The 16019-nt window shown below is 39.7% G+C and overlaps 1 protein-coding gene across 2 annotated transcripts in view; it reads left to right on the top strand.

Moving 5' to 3' along the window:
• LOC129768083 (uncharacterized) overlaps positions 1-16019 on the top strand; it is an 83505-nt gene that overhangs the window by 7527 nt on the left and 59959 nt on the right. Inside the window, exon 4 of one of the 2 annotated variants that reach the window (XM_055769498.1) lies at positions 1714-2037. The exons of the other annotated variant lie outside the window; for it this stretch is intronic. Within the exon in view, the coding sequence (XP_055625473.1) occupies positions 1714-1958 (245 nt within the window). The 3' untranslated portion in view covers positions 1959-2037. Of the gene's footprint in view, positions 1-1713; positions 2038-16019 lie in introns of those variants that run through there. 2 annotated transcript variants of the gene reach the window in all.

Here is a 16019-nt window from a genome sequence, read left to right as displayed (position 1 = left end):
CCCACAGTCTTCAGAATACTTGCTCAGTGTATATTGCTGAATTGGCAGTAATACACTGTGCGCTGGACAGCGTCGCCTCACGACCTGTTGAACACTATTACATTGTAACGGATAGTCTTAGCTCTGTCGAAGCTATCCGTTCAGTGAGGCCGGAAAAGCACTCGCCGTATTTCCTTGAGAGAATACGAGAAATTTTGAGTGCTTTAACCAGACGCTGTTATGTCATTACCTTTGTCTGGATCCCTTCACATTGCTCAATTCCGGGTAATGAGAGGGCTGACTCATTGGCAAAGGTAGGTGCAATTGAAGGCGATATTTATCAGCGTCAAATCGCCTTCAATGAATTTTATTCTTTAGTCCGTAAAAATACCATCGCTAACTGGCAACGTAAGTTGAACGAAGATGAATTGTGTCGGTGGCTTCACTCGATTATCTCTAAGGTTAGCCTCAAACCATGGTTCAAAAGTCTAGACTTGAGTCGGGACTTTATTCGCACCTTCTCTCGACTCATGTCCAATCACTGTTCGTTAGACGCGCTACTCTTTCGTTTTAATCTTGCCGATGGCAATATCTGTGCTTGTGGCCAAGGTTACCACGACATCGAACACGTTGTTCGGTCGTGCGAGGAGTATCTTGTTGCCAGATCGAATTTAGAAAACTCTCTTCGGGCTAGAGGAAGGCAGCCCAATGTGCCGGTGAGAGATGTGTTGGCTCGGTTAGACCTTGATTACATGTCCCAAATATATGTCTTCCTAAAAGCTATCGATCTTCGTGTGTGATTGTCCTTATATCCTTATATTCTCCTTTTCCTTTTCCTTCACGAGAAATCAAATCCCTTCTTACTAACAATAGAATAAGGTGAAATGTAAATACATATTAGATATAAGGTAGGCTTAAGAATTGAGTATGATGAATGTGAGTGCGAATGTGAGTGTGAACATCCTTCTAAACTCGGTTCTAAACTCGAGCAAACCGCGAGTAATCGGTTCTCTACTTCATTAACATTAGAATTAATGAAAAAAATTTATATATGCTTGTAACTATACAGATAGGAGTTTGGCTCCATTAAACTTATGTAACTGAGTCTGTAAAAATAAACGATTCAATAAAAAAAAAGAAATCATGTGAGGGGGTAACTAAAATCTAACAAAAATGGCAAAACTTGGTAATTACTTGAAACAGTAATAGTTAACAAACAATTCTATAAAATTACGGTAGTAGTTTTCGATAAAATAGTCTAGAAATTGAGTAAATCATGCTATTCGATTTTTATCAATGATTTGGGCATGACATTGCTATGGAGCTGTTGGACTCTGTCCGTGACGACCCAAATTTGCTCCAGAGGGTCATAATTGGAGACGAATCATGGGTGTATGGTTATGACGTGGAAATCAAAGTTCAATGGAATCTATCTCAATAGAAATTTTTGGACTAAAATGGGCTGACATTGGCTCGGAGTACGCACGAAAATTTGATTGTACGATACCTGACGAAGAGAATTACAAAGTACGATTGTCAGCCATAACATAATTCAGACGCTATATTTAAATATGAAGGAAATAATCAAACATGAAACAAATTTACGTCGTCGAACAAACTAGTCAGAACATTTGCAATTGATTAATACTCACCGGTCGTTTCGTTCGCACATAATGCCCGTCCCCAAGTCTAATTACCAATAGATTCAGCCCCGTAGTCTCCATTATTCCACAGTCGAGAACATCACGTACATGTGTGCCAAAATGAATGTGGACAACGAATCATCGACGACATCCACGTGCTACACGGAGGACCGCAGTGGCAGGGACATCGAGGTTTGCGTCTGCGAATCGGCTGCCGGTAGGACACCTTGTAATCGCAGCAGCAGCATCATCCTGACTCATATCGGACAACCGGTTGTGCTGGTGATAGTTTCGATGCTTCAACTGATGGTGTTGAGGGTTTGTTTGGTGCGGTGAATCGAATGTTAGTGAAGATTATATTTTAGGATGAAGAACACAACACAGTTTCTGAGTTTTTCTGATTTCATTGTCACTCTTGTATCGTCATAATTAAATCTGAATGATCAAAGCAGAACAAAAAATCTATTAAAAATGCCAAGAATTAGCGTGAGACATCTTTCCCCACGAACGCGCTTGATTACGTTGACACTGGCCTTACCCCCGACGACGACGACGACGACGTTCGCAGCCATCGGATGAAATTTACATCCTACACATTGTGTTTGATTAAATTAATTTGCTAAATTTAATTAAATAGATCCCTCGATAGGGCGTTCCGTCCGCCACGTTTTCTACAAGATTGCAAACTTTCACGTCTTCCTAATTTTGTGCAAATTATCAAGCTTCACGCTGGAAGGGGACATCGCGACCAGGACACACTCCATCTCGGGAAGCTGCAGCAGGATGAACCGAAGAGCCAAAAGCAAAAAAAAAAAATTGTTCTATCCGCTCATTGTTCTATCCATGTAAGCATTATCTGCTCGCTCTATCGCGCTCTAATCGCACGTCGCCCAATTTAGCGCTAATTGCGTGATGACAATGTCCTCCCCACTGAGACTGAGAGACAGACTGAATGCACGGAGAAAACTTAATTAAATTTTCACTTAATTCGAACCTTCAATTGATATAAATGTACGCGAGAAAATCGGAGGGAGGTGGGAACTAATCCTTAGAAAGACGGGGCGGAAAACAAATTTCTAACAAACGACAATTCGCGCAGAGCGTTCGAATGTCGCAATTAGATTTCGGTGATCCGATGCTAGCCGGACACGTATCGTAGACGTTGATGGCTTAATTCAGGAGTGGCGGTGGAAGGAACGTATAAATCGATGGAACAAATTTATTTTAAGGCGAATTAATAAATTGCACATTATTGCAAAACTGTAAATAGTTTTTTTTCAGGGTTTTTAAAAGCTGCTGTGGTCTCCATTCAATGGACTCATTGTACTCTCGCTCCTTTTTTTTTGCATAATTCAACTAATCAACTGGCCGCCACCGGTCAATTGTCACCAGCACGCGTCAACACGTCCACGCATAATAAATGCATAATAAACATTACATATTCATACACATATTGATACACATGACTGATTTGCAACATGTGTCGCTTTTCTGGCCTGGACACGACGATGATTTGTGTCCACATCGAGAGGGACGAAATTTCAGAGCCCAGCAGCCGTCAGCTCATCAGTAGCGGATACCGGACGGAAAATAGTAATTAATTTTATGTGCCACATCTGTCCTCTGAACTCCCCCCATTTGCACACTGCACCACCGGACCGGAGTTGGTGACCGGTTTTTCCATTTTCCCCCGCCGTGCCATAAGTCAAAATATGAATGCACGTATTCGTAGCTTCGAATTCACAGCATCCCTTCTGTGGGTGGATTGCGAACGATAGTGGCGTGTCCGATTCCTTCGTCGTTCCACCAAGCGATTCGGTCACGGTCATTCGTGGGGAGGCTTCACATCAGCTCACAAATTATCATAATTTCCTAATACATTTTCCAATATCGATTCGATTGGCATGAGTTACGAGCGACGCGCATCCATGCGCTTTGGCGGAGGTCCTCCGTGCCAGAAGGATTCATGGAAAGGGTGGGGGATAATATTGGCGCAGAATAATTGGTAGGATGAAATTTGATCGATTCGACGACCAAACCAAATCAACATGCGTTCAAAATACACTGAACATTGGCAGAGCAATTGACACGATGATGCGAATTTAGAATGTACAAAATGACAATTTCCAGAGATTACCGAGTTCTTGATGATGATATCCAACGAGTGGCTCTGGTAGACGTCAGTGATAATCATGCAAGCTGTTGTGAGTATTTCGGTTATTTCTCTGACCAGGATTTGTCATATTCGAAACTGAAACTGATTCCGGATAATCTCTCTCTCTCGAAAAAAATGAAACAGACATAGCAGTCACGTTTACTACTACACCACTGGAGTCGGTCACTATTAACTCATGCTGGCTTACTGCACAGCCTTTCGCCACGTCGTTTTCATTAGTCTCATTGCACATTGAGACTTATGGCGCTTTTACATTAGGGAGATCTAGAGCTATAGATGGATTTATTCACACGAAAATATATGTAAATGGATGAGAACATATATGATACAGTTATTCGAGGTATATATAACTACTATTAATAGGATAAATTCAGCATGTGTAAATGCTGGTGAATTTCTCACTAGTGAGAAATCACCAAGGTTGGTCGCAGTTTTACTTCAGGTGAATAAATTGAATGTGTTTGCTGTCAGCAGATGTAAACAACGTTCATTTTTAAACCCAAAATGTTTTTATCAATTTGCTTCTGCTATCGATGGACAGTTTATTTTCATGACCGATAAGAGCGAACAGAAAGAATTGATGAGGGACGAAATTAATTAACTGATCCAAAATGGCCCTTTACTAATGTTTATTAATGTATCAGAATGATGCACAATTCAAAATAAATATGTGTATAAGAGGGTGTAAATGGTCATCTCGAATTTCAAAAAGTTACCACATAAATTATGTTCACCGAAAAAACACCTTATGCAAAATATCAGTTCAACCAGACTTAAGGGAAGGTTTATATACGTTTAGAAGTCAATAATACTGAAATTTCAGTATCTGCCTATGTGAGTTGGAACCCTATGATTTGAAACGCTAGCATTAATTGAAGAAAAAATGTAGGTCGTTCATTTTTATTAATTCGATTATTTTCACTTTTAATAACAAAACTTCCTCTGGGTAGTGGATTATTAGAAGAAAAGTAACACTTTTTACCCCTCCTGATTATTAGATATCTTTTGTCTTTGGATTCTTTTAGATAACCAATTTGATTCTGTCAGCACGACCCAGATTGTTATGGCCAGAGCTCGGCAAAGTCATATTCAACAGCCGACTATGGAGCAGTTTCTCTGTCAATATAAATCAAAATTAATTCGGGCCTGTTACGGTTTAGATAGCAGGGCCGAACATAAAATAATAAAATGATCAAATATGAAACGCAACATGTGCATTTGCATTAAAGGCAATAACGAATAGAATGTAAATAAGTCAATGCCAGCAGGAGAGAGCCACGTGTTCGTTCCTTTCCTTCATATCTGTTTGTATAGCTTCAAAAATAAGCGCGGCAGAATTTATAATAAACAAGACCTAAGCGAGAATTGGGCAAATAAAATAGAAATAGAAATGTATTGCTAGCAATTTGCCAGATATTTCCCACTTTCAATTTTTTCGTGGGAAGCATGTTTTGATAAGACCCAAGGCAAGAGCGCTGTGCACTCGCAGTGCATGTATGGCCAATTTTAAATACACTAAATAAATACACTTGTTCTCGAAGGAGCAGAAGTGGAATAACATTTCGTCAACCACTGCATTGATTGTTCAGGAGTTTTTTCCATCAATAAACAATTATGAATATTTTTTATCCGTTAAAATTTTGTTTTTTTTTAAAGATAAGTAAACTAAAATTATATAATGGATAGTAAAAATATTCTTTGTTTTATTTTTTCGGAGCACGAGAAAGCGTCCGAAATTCATCAGCTCATCTTTTCTACAAATTTTGCTGTCCGTCGATGTTGAACGCTAGCTGATGGATCGTTACGTTGGTTGTATTTGTGAACGTTTCCAGAAGAAATTCATGGGAGAATAGTTGATGTTATGTTATCTGAGGTCACGTTTACGTGACGTTGTAATTGTTCATCAATTGATCTTTTTTCACTAATGCCGTGATTTGTTCCTGAAGCGAACGCTCACTATGAGTGTCGCACCCGGCTGACATCCACATTGAATACATGTTGAACTGACAGAAGTCAACATATCGTGTTCCTCACTGACAATTTACGTTTGTGTTCCCCTGTGACGTGTTCCCCACTTACAGTTCTGATTGATGATTCAGAACATGACATTTCCACATTTCATATCTTATCATATGGGATAGCAGTCACCTAAAGTGTCCACGTGCGCAGATTGTCACTTTAAGAAACGTAAGCATTAGCATTAGCATTGAGCAAGTTGTACAATATCGTAGGTGGTACGAATTCAGAACTATCAAGTTAAAAGCTAGCCTCCATCCGTTGCTGATGATTAGTAATATCTCTTAGATGAAGGCATGCTTTCTCCAACAGTTAAGAATTGTCCTGGCCACGTCCTTACAACTGCTAAGGAAAGGGGAGGAATGTTAGTTCAACATTTACTTAAGAGAGATGCAGAGAACTCTACGACCTCTCATAAATGTCTCGGGAATTCGGGAATGTGTTAGTATGGAAGGTAAACCATAGGATACACTCAGCCGGTGTTACTGGCGTAGCTTGTTGTTACAAATTATTTAGCAGTACTTAATACTTATAACTATAACTATAACTATAACTATAACTACAACTACAACTACAACTACAACTACAACTACAACTACAACTACAACTACAACTACAACTACCACTACAACTACAACTACAACTACAACTACAACTACAACTACAACTACAACTACAACTACAACTACAACTACAACTACAACTACAACTACAACTACAACTACAACTACAACTACAACTACAACTACAACTACAACTACAACTACAACTACAACTACAACTACAACTACAACTACAACTACAACTACAACTACAACTACAACTACAACTACAACTACAACTACAACTACAACTACAACTACAACTACAACTACAACTACAACTACAACTACAACTACAACTACAACTACAACTACAACTACAACTACAACTACAACTACAACTACAACTACAACTACAACTACAACTACAACTACAACTACAACTACAACTACAACTACAACTACAACTACAACTACAACTACAACTACAACTACAACTACAACTACAACTACAACTACAACTACAACTACAACTACAACTACAACTACAACTACAACTACAACTACAACTACAACTACAACTACAACTACAACTACAACTACAACTACAACTACAACTACAACTACAACTACAACTACAACTACAACTACAACTACAACTACAACTACAACTACAACTACAACTACAACTACAACTACAACTACAACTACAACTACAACTACAACTACAACTACAACTACAACTACAACTACAACTACAACTACAACTACAACTACAACTACAACTACAACTACAACTACAACTACAACTACAACTACAACTACAACTACAACTACAACTACAACTACAACTACAACTACAACTACAACTACAACTACAACTACAACTACAACTACAACTACAACTACAACTACAACTACAACTACAACTACAACTACAACTACAACTACAACTACAACTACAACTACAACTACAACTACAACTACAACTACAACTACAACTACAACTACAACTACAACTACAACTACAACTACAACTACAACTACAACTACAACTACAACTACAACTACAACTACAACTACAACTACAACTACAACTACAACTACAACTACAACTACAACTACAACTACAACTACAACTACAACTACAACTACAACTACAACTACAACTACAACTACAACTACAACTACAACTACAACTACAACTACAACTACAACTACAACTACAACTACAACTACAACTACAACTACAACTACAACTACAACTACAACTACAACTACAACTACAACTACAACTACAACTACAACTACAACTACAACTACAACTACAACTACAACTACAACTACAACTACAACTACAACTACAACTACAACTACAACTACAACTACAACTACAACTACAACTACAACTACAACTACAACTACAACTACAACTACAACTACAACTACAACTACAACTACAACTACAACTACAACTACAACTACAACTACAACTACAACTACAACTACAACTACAACTACAACTACAACTACAACTACAACTACAACTACAACTACAACTACAACTACAACTACAACTACAACTACAACTACAACTACAACTACAACTACAACTACAACTACAACTACAACTACAACTACAACTACAACTACAACTACAACTACAACTACAACTACAACTACAACTACAACTACAACTACAACTACAACTACAACTACAACTACAACTACAACTACAACTACAACTACAACTACAACTACAACTACAACTACAACTACAACTACAACTACAACTACAACTACAACTACAACTACAACTACAACTACAACTACAACTACAACTACAACTACAACTACAACTACAACTACAACTACAACTACAACTACAACTACAACTACAACTACAACTACAACTACAACTACAACTACAACTACAACTACAACTACAACTACAACTACAACTACAACTACAACTACAACTACAACTACAACTACAACTACAACTACAACTACAACTACAACTACAACTACAACTACAACTACAACTACAACTACAACTACAACTACAACTACAACTACAACTACAACTACAACTACAACTACAACTACAACTACAACTACAACTACAACTACAACTACAACTACAACTACAACTACAACTACAACTACAACTACAACTACAACTACAACTACAACTACAACTACAACTACAACTACAACTACAACTACAACTACAACTACAACTACAACTACAACTACAACTACAACTACAACTACAACTACAACTACAACTACAACTACAACTACAACTACAACTACAACTACAACTACAACTACAACTACAACTACAACTACAACTACAACTACAACTACAACTACAACTACAACTACAACTACAACTACAACTACAACTACAACTACAACTACAACTACAACTACAACTACAACTACAACTACAACTACAACTACAACTACAACTACAACTACAACTACAACTACAACTACAACTACAACTACAACTACAACTACAACTACAACTACAACTACAACTACAACTACAACTACAACTACAACTACAACTACAACTACAACTACAACTACAACTACAACTACAACTACAACTACAACTACAACTACAACTACAACTACAACTACAACTACAACTACAACTACAACTACAACTACAACTACAACTACAACTACAACTACAACTACAACTACAACTACAACTACAACTACAACTACAACTACAACTACAACTACAACTACAACTACAACTACAACTACAACTACAACTATAACTATAACTATAACTATAACTATAACTATAACTATAACTATAACTATAACTATAACTATAACTATAACTATAACTATAACTATACTATAACTGGGCTTTTTCCCAGTTCAACACAATTATCGAATTCCACACGCTGCAAAATAGCAAAACTTCAAATTGAATATTACGTCTATCATTAATACATAAATGGACTGCAGCATAGTTATCGTACGCTCTGTTAAAAAGTAGTCCAGTTATGATAGGCCCAGTTAGCGAACGACTACTGTTTATTTGTTTATTTGTTCTGGCATCAACAGACTACAGTGGTCCAAATGATACAATTATCTAACTCTAATTAATTCTAAAAACCGTTGTTTCAATGTAACACGCGAAATGTTAAAATCAGACGCCGAAGAAAATGTGTTGAATGCACGCTGAAGGCTTGCTATTGCTGTGTACATGCCATAATTCGTTCGCCGAAGTATGGTCCGCAGAAAAGTAACTCTCCGCAACCGTCGAGGTGGTACGTTGAGATTTAGGTGGCTTAAAATTTCTGGAGAATCGACACGACCAGTGAGTGTATCCGCTACAAACAAAGACTTAGCTAGCTTTCTTCTGCAGTGCAGTGAATCCAGATGGATCAACAAGCATCGGGTTTCGTAACTAGGAAGCTGATGAGGATTGCGCCACGGAAGCAGGCGAAGTGCGTACCGAATGAATCTTCTCTGAACGGACTCGATTCTCGTAATGCCAGTTTGATAGTGCGGATTCCAAACGATACTGCAGTATTCCAGAACAGGCCGAACTAGAGCGCAATACAGGGATTTGAGACAATGTACGTCCGTGAAAGTTTTTGAAACCCGCATAATGAATCCCAAGTTTCTAGATGCTTTATCTACAACATACGATACATGTTCTTTGTACGACAGTCTCGAATCCAGTATCACTCCAAGATCTTTGATCTTCATAACTCGTGGAATGGGAACACCAGAGAGAACGTATTCGAACGTGATCGGTTCTTTTTTCCTAGAGAAGGATATCGTGGAACATTTTAATGGATTTATAACCATACAGTTCGTGGCGCACCATTCGGCTACAATATCCAGTTGTCGTTGAAGAAACCAGCAGTCGGCTACAGAACTAATACGGCAATAGATTTTTAAATCATCCGCAAACGAAACGCGAGGTCCTTCTAATACCAAGCAAATGTCGTTGAAGTAGATTAGAAAGATCAGGGGTCCGAGGTGGCTTCCTTGAGGAATACCGGAAGCTGCAGAAAAAATGTTGGAGCTGCTATCACCGATGGTAACGCGAAGTTTTCGTTCTTTGAGATAGGATTTGAACCAATCTAACATCCTTCCTGTGAATCCGAGCTTTTCCAATTTTGCGATTGCGATGTCGTGATGAATCTTGTCGAATGCAGCAGTCAAGTCCGTATAGATGGCATCAGTTTGGCTATTCCGTGACAAACTATCCACTATATAATTTGAAAATACTAACAGGTTCGTCGATGTTGAGCGTTTCGGCATGAATCCATGCTGGTCATCAGTTATGTACTGTTTGCAAAACGAGAAGACGGGTTCCATCACTACTAATTCAAAGAGTTTAAAAGCAGCACAAAGCGATGAAATACCGCGATAGTTATCGACGTTTCGCTTATCACCTTTCTTGTGTACCGGAAACATTTCGATTGTTTTCCAAAGCTCAGGAAAAGTTCCCGAACTCAAGGAAAGCCGGAAGAGATACAACAATGGCGTCGCTAAACTATTTATGCATCTTTTCAATAGCATGAATGGAATACCATCTGGGCCTGGACTAACAGAAGATTTTAGTTTAGCTATTTTAGTTATTTTAGTGTTTTTTAGTTATTTTAGTGTTGCGGAATCCCAGATTCTCACCGCGGCGGCGGTGAGAATCTGGGATTCCGCAACATCGAAGCTGCTGAAAGAGTAGCTCATTGACGGAACATTCCTGACAGCGGAAGCAACTTCCGTTGTAGATAGTGAGCGATCAGAGAAAACAGTGGAGAACTTTTTCGAGAATAAACGGCATATCTCTTCTGTATCTGAACTTGCCGTACCCTCGTATGACATTGTAGAAGGCAACCCATCTTCCTTGCGTTGTTTGTTGACGAATTTCCAGAACGATTTAGGATTTCTTCTAAAATTGTTTTGTAGATTAAGTTGATATCGTCTAAAACAACTTTGACTGAGCTTGTGGTAAACGCTGTTTATACGCCGATAAAAGATCTTTGACATTGAAGTTCGTTGTATTGAAAATCTCCTCAGGGCAGCTCTTTTTCGCGATTTAAGGTTGCGAAGCTCCAATGTTTGCCAGGGTTGTCCTTTAGCAATGGTATGAACCTTTTTGGGAACGTGTCGATCAATGACATAGGCCAAAACATTAGAAAACGTCTGTACTGCACTGTTAGCGTCGTCATTATCTAAAATTTCGTCCCAGTTGATTTCATTCAAGACATCAGAGATGCTAGAAAAGTCGGCTTTGTAAAAATTGTAGCTCACAGATACAGGGTCGTCTCTTAAAGATATTTTACTCCTTTCGTACGATATCAGCAGTGGAGGATGATGCCGTACAACCTTGACTAAAGGGGTCGGAGCTAGTACCAAACTAGGAGCTTGGTTTGTAGAACTGACAAAGCACAAGTCCAGAATGCGAATGTTTTCATTTGGTACACTATTTATCTGTCGAAGAGTGGCAGTACTGTAGCTGTCCAGAAGATCCGAGGCGATTCGGGTAATCTGTGAGTGCGCTGGATCAGCAAATAGAAAACCGTGTGTTGAAGAACGCCATCTGAGACCTGGGAGATTGAAGTCGCTAATAATTATTATTTCATCGACTGCAGCAGCAAAACCACATATAGTTTCGACGGATTTGATGTGATCTCCAATCAAAGAAGAGTCATTGATACGATCAGGAGGAAAGTACACCACACAGAAGAAGAGGTTTTGACCAACGAGTTCAATTTCCACCCAGACTTGTTCTACAGTGCGCCAAGTGATATCCTCGATAATCCGCGCCTTCGGATCTTTTCGAACTGCCAATAAAACGCCGCCCCCAGATGCTTTACGGCTGTTGTACAAAGAACGATCACATCGAAAAACTTCGTAGTGCTGGCCGAGAATATGAGTTGAGAGGGTTCTATCATCCAGCTTGGTTTCGGTGAACGCAATAATGTCATACGCGTCATCCGATGTTGCCAATAGGTAATCGTTGGCACACGTATTTAGTCCATCCACGTTCTGATAGTAGACGAGAAGATCGTAAGGTTGCGAATTGGTTTCCTGTATTGGAATATCAGTGCGCCGCTCAGTCCGGCGAGTAAGCAATGATCGATCAGGTGGAGATAGTCTGAAATCGATGGGCGGATCAGGAATCGTTGAGGGCAAAACGGAGTCATACTTGCCGGCGGTGTCGAGTTGGGAGATCCCGTCACCGCACCCACACGTAGGACTAGGACGGCTGCGGGTTGGCGGGAATGGCTCGACTACGGTAGGGGGGTCAGGGCCTCCCATAATACCAACTTCAGTGCATCCCAGTGTCCGGTTGATACTCAGAGTCCGGCTGCCTAGCGAATGTCGATCAAATAACGTTGGCGGAGGTTGGCTGAAACCGAAGGGCGGATCAAGAATCGTCGAGGGCAAAACGGTATCATACTTGCCGGAGGTGTCGATTTGGGAGACCCTCTCACCACACCCACACGTAGGACTAGGATGGCTACGGGTTGGCGGAAATGGCTCTACTACGGTAGGGGGATCGGGGCCTCCCATAATACCAACTTCAGTGCGTCCCAGTGTCCGGTTAATACTCAGAGTCCAGTCTAGAGAAGGTCGATCAAATAACGTTGGCGGAGGTTGGCTGAAACCGAAGGGCGGATCAAGAATCGTCGAGGGCAAAACGGAATCATACTTGCCGGAGGTGTCGAGTAGGGAGACCCCGTCACCACACCCACACGTAGGACTAGGACGGCTGCGGGTCACTGGCGAGAATTGCTCGACAACGGTGGGGGGATCAAGGGCTCCCATAATGCCAACTCTAGTGCGTCCCAGTGTCTTGTTGGCAATTAGCCGTGCTAACACTGCATCATTGGTGCAGGGGTCGGGTCCAACCTTGGTTGATTTATCCGAACGATGTTCAAACTGTTTTTTGAACGTAAAAACCAAAGAAGAAAATATTGCTATTTATTAAAGCAGCTGCTGTCGTGGAGCCACATATCTATTAATATTAATACGATGGAAGAGGAAAAAAATAGCTTAGTTGCCGTCCTGAAGCTGACGAAGCTGCGTCGTCCCAATCATGGTAATAACACCCCAGAAGACGAACAAACACCGCTCTGCTGCCATCGTGCCGCTTCGAGAACGTAATACAGGAGTCCACCACATACTCATACGATTTCAACACATTCGAACACGACCGCGAATACATTTGTTTTCAAAATTACACCAAAACAACACAAAATATCTAGAAAAAGTTAAAACATGATACTTGAATGATGACGTCGGGATATCTGATAAACACAGCGTAAATAATAATGAGTCTCACTACACTCAATCACCTATTCATACTCAGGAATATACGCGTTGACGACATCGAATCTGGGAAACGACAATGACAATGATGGATTTTCAGGTGGAATAAGTACCTTCAAAACAAAACAGGAAGTGGGTTATATCTATGGTATAACCGCAAGGGTGACGTAGGACTATCGTTGATTTGGAGATCATTTGTTTGAAGTTGAATCTAAATCCATTCTGAATGAATGAATAAATGAATATTTGGGAGACTTCGAAAACGAGAGCGTTACGTTGGAGGCACAAGGTTTTATGCATCCAATATTGGATACGGAAATATCCTACTGATGGGGAAGAATAATCTTCAGAAGCTATCCTGTTAATTGCGATTGATTGAAAAACCACAAAACCAAATGTATTTGGTCACAGTGTTACATGGATAGAAAACATTCAAATAAACTCTTTCACATGAATGTATTTTTAAATTCCCAGAGGAACTGGCAGATTATTTTCCGGAACTTTCTCGATGCTGAATGGCATCCAAACGGAAAGAATTCCGTGCGTGTATGTGTGTGTAGCGATGTCTTCCCGGGGAACCGTTTGTGGCATCACTCTCCTCCTGATGGATTCCCTTCTGGCCTAGGGTGCACAAACAGGCTCTTGGTGACACCGTTCATCAGCGCTTTCATGATAAACGAAGAGCTTCACCACAACAGCGACAACATGCTCCAATCGCTGTTCAATTAGAACTGAGTGGATTTCCGAGCGGCGCTCGCTTATATACCGATTGGTGATTTCAATAGCCTGTTTTGAAAGCAATTTTAAGACTATTGAAACAAGTTTTTGGATCAAAAAGTAACAAGTATAGAACGCGTAGATATTTTATCTTTCGAATGAAGTGTTTATCATTCCATTTCGTTCAGTTGTTTAGGAGCTATTAACGCTCAAAATCTCGGTCTCCGGCGTAACGCTTTCGTTTTCGAAACTTTGATTTTACACCCCGGTATAGAAATGAAAGACGTAGTCCTACGTCAAAAATCATGAATGAAAAAAGATACCTCCGCACCGAACACGTACTCCATGTAAAAGAGCAACACGCCTCTCTCAAACTATGAATAAACATCAAACGAAAATTGTGTCTGATAGCGCCAACTTATTACAATGGAACTATCAGGAAATGTATTTAGGAACAGTCGAGCAAGGGTTAAGGCCACATGACTCAAGCAATCAAACATAAAGTGAAAATTATCATTCAAAAATTTATGTGTTTTTTCATATTTATGTGCCCTCGGATTCATCTATTCGATAGAGAGCAATTTTCCTCATAATCCACCAGATGTCGACACTGCACATTCATCGCCACGGATTTCTCACAACTACATACAAAGTCTGTCATTGGGACACTGTTATGGGATGTTAGCGTTGGAAAGTTCGAGATATATAAAGAAAAATAGAGATAAAAAGAGTAAACGTGAATAACTTATCTCTTCATCGCTGATCTGCCTGCGTAAACGGGCGCTCCTTTTCTTTCTTTACATCGGTTACACTCGCTCGGAAGACTGTACTGCAGCAAGCACATACACAACGATACATTCACGAGCGTCCCGAAACAAGAGCAAACATGATACGGGAACCTTCAGAAACCGAATCGAAAACTATATCACTTGCCATAATACCACTTCACTGTCAACTTTTATATTTAATCTTTGCAACCCTTGCTCCTTGCCAGAATAGAATTAAAGATTTTTAGATTTTTAGAATTCTTTCGGAGTAGAAAAAGAAACTCTTCCTCACAAAACATTTACACTTGAACAGACACCAACAGAAAACCAAAAACACCCATAGATTGTCACTTTAAGAAACGTAAGCGCAAAAAACCATTCGTTGCGCGCTCGCTTAGTAAGCGACCGATCGTGAATTCAAAACTCAGGGCCCTCATTGAACATCTTTGTGTTGTTACAGAATAACTACGTCCACGCAAAATCATCAGCTATGGAGATCGATCCACGGTCGAAATAAGATCTATTCATCCATACAACTGCTCTGCTCTGCAAGAAACATCGGGCTGTTGTTCTATTAATAACTCGACAATGACGATGTATCAGCTGTCTCCACTATCCGGTGGTCCAACTGGATAATGGAAGAACAGAAGGAATACTCTTGTTTCTTAATGGCTACTGTGTAAATGCAATGGTATAGAAGGAATACTCTTACGCCGAAAAATGGTAACTGTGTAATGTTCTATTTATAAATATGATAAACATGTGACATGTACACGATTAAAATTCAGCTCTGTTACAGCTAAATGGTAATGAGCCTAAAATAAACGAATGGGATAGAAAAAATCTACATCGC

The sequence above is a fragment of the Toxorhynchites rutilus genome, chromosome 2 (assembly GCF_029784135.1).
Source record: "Toxorhynchites rutilus septentrionalis strain SRP chromosome 2, ASM2978413v1, whole genome shotgun sequence".
NCBI lineage: Eukaryota > Metazoa > Arthropoda > Insecta > Diptera > Culicidae > Toxorhynchites > Toxorhynchites rutilus.
This window is presented reverse-complemented; position numbering and strand designations above follow the sequence as displayed.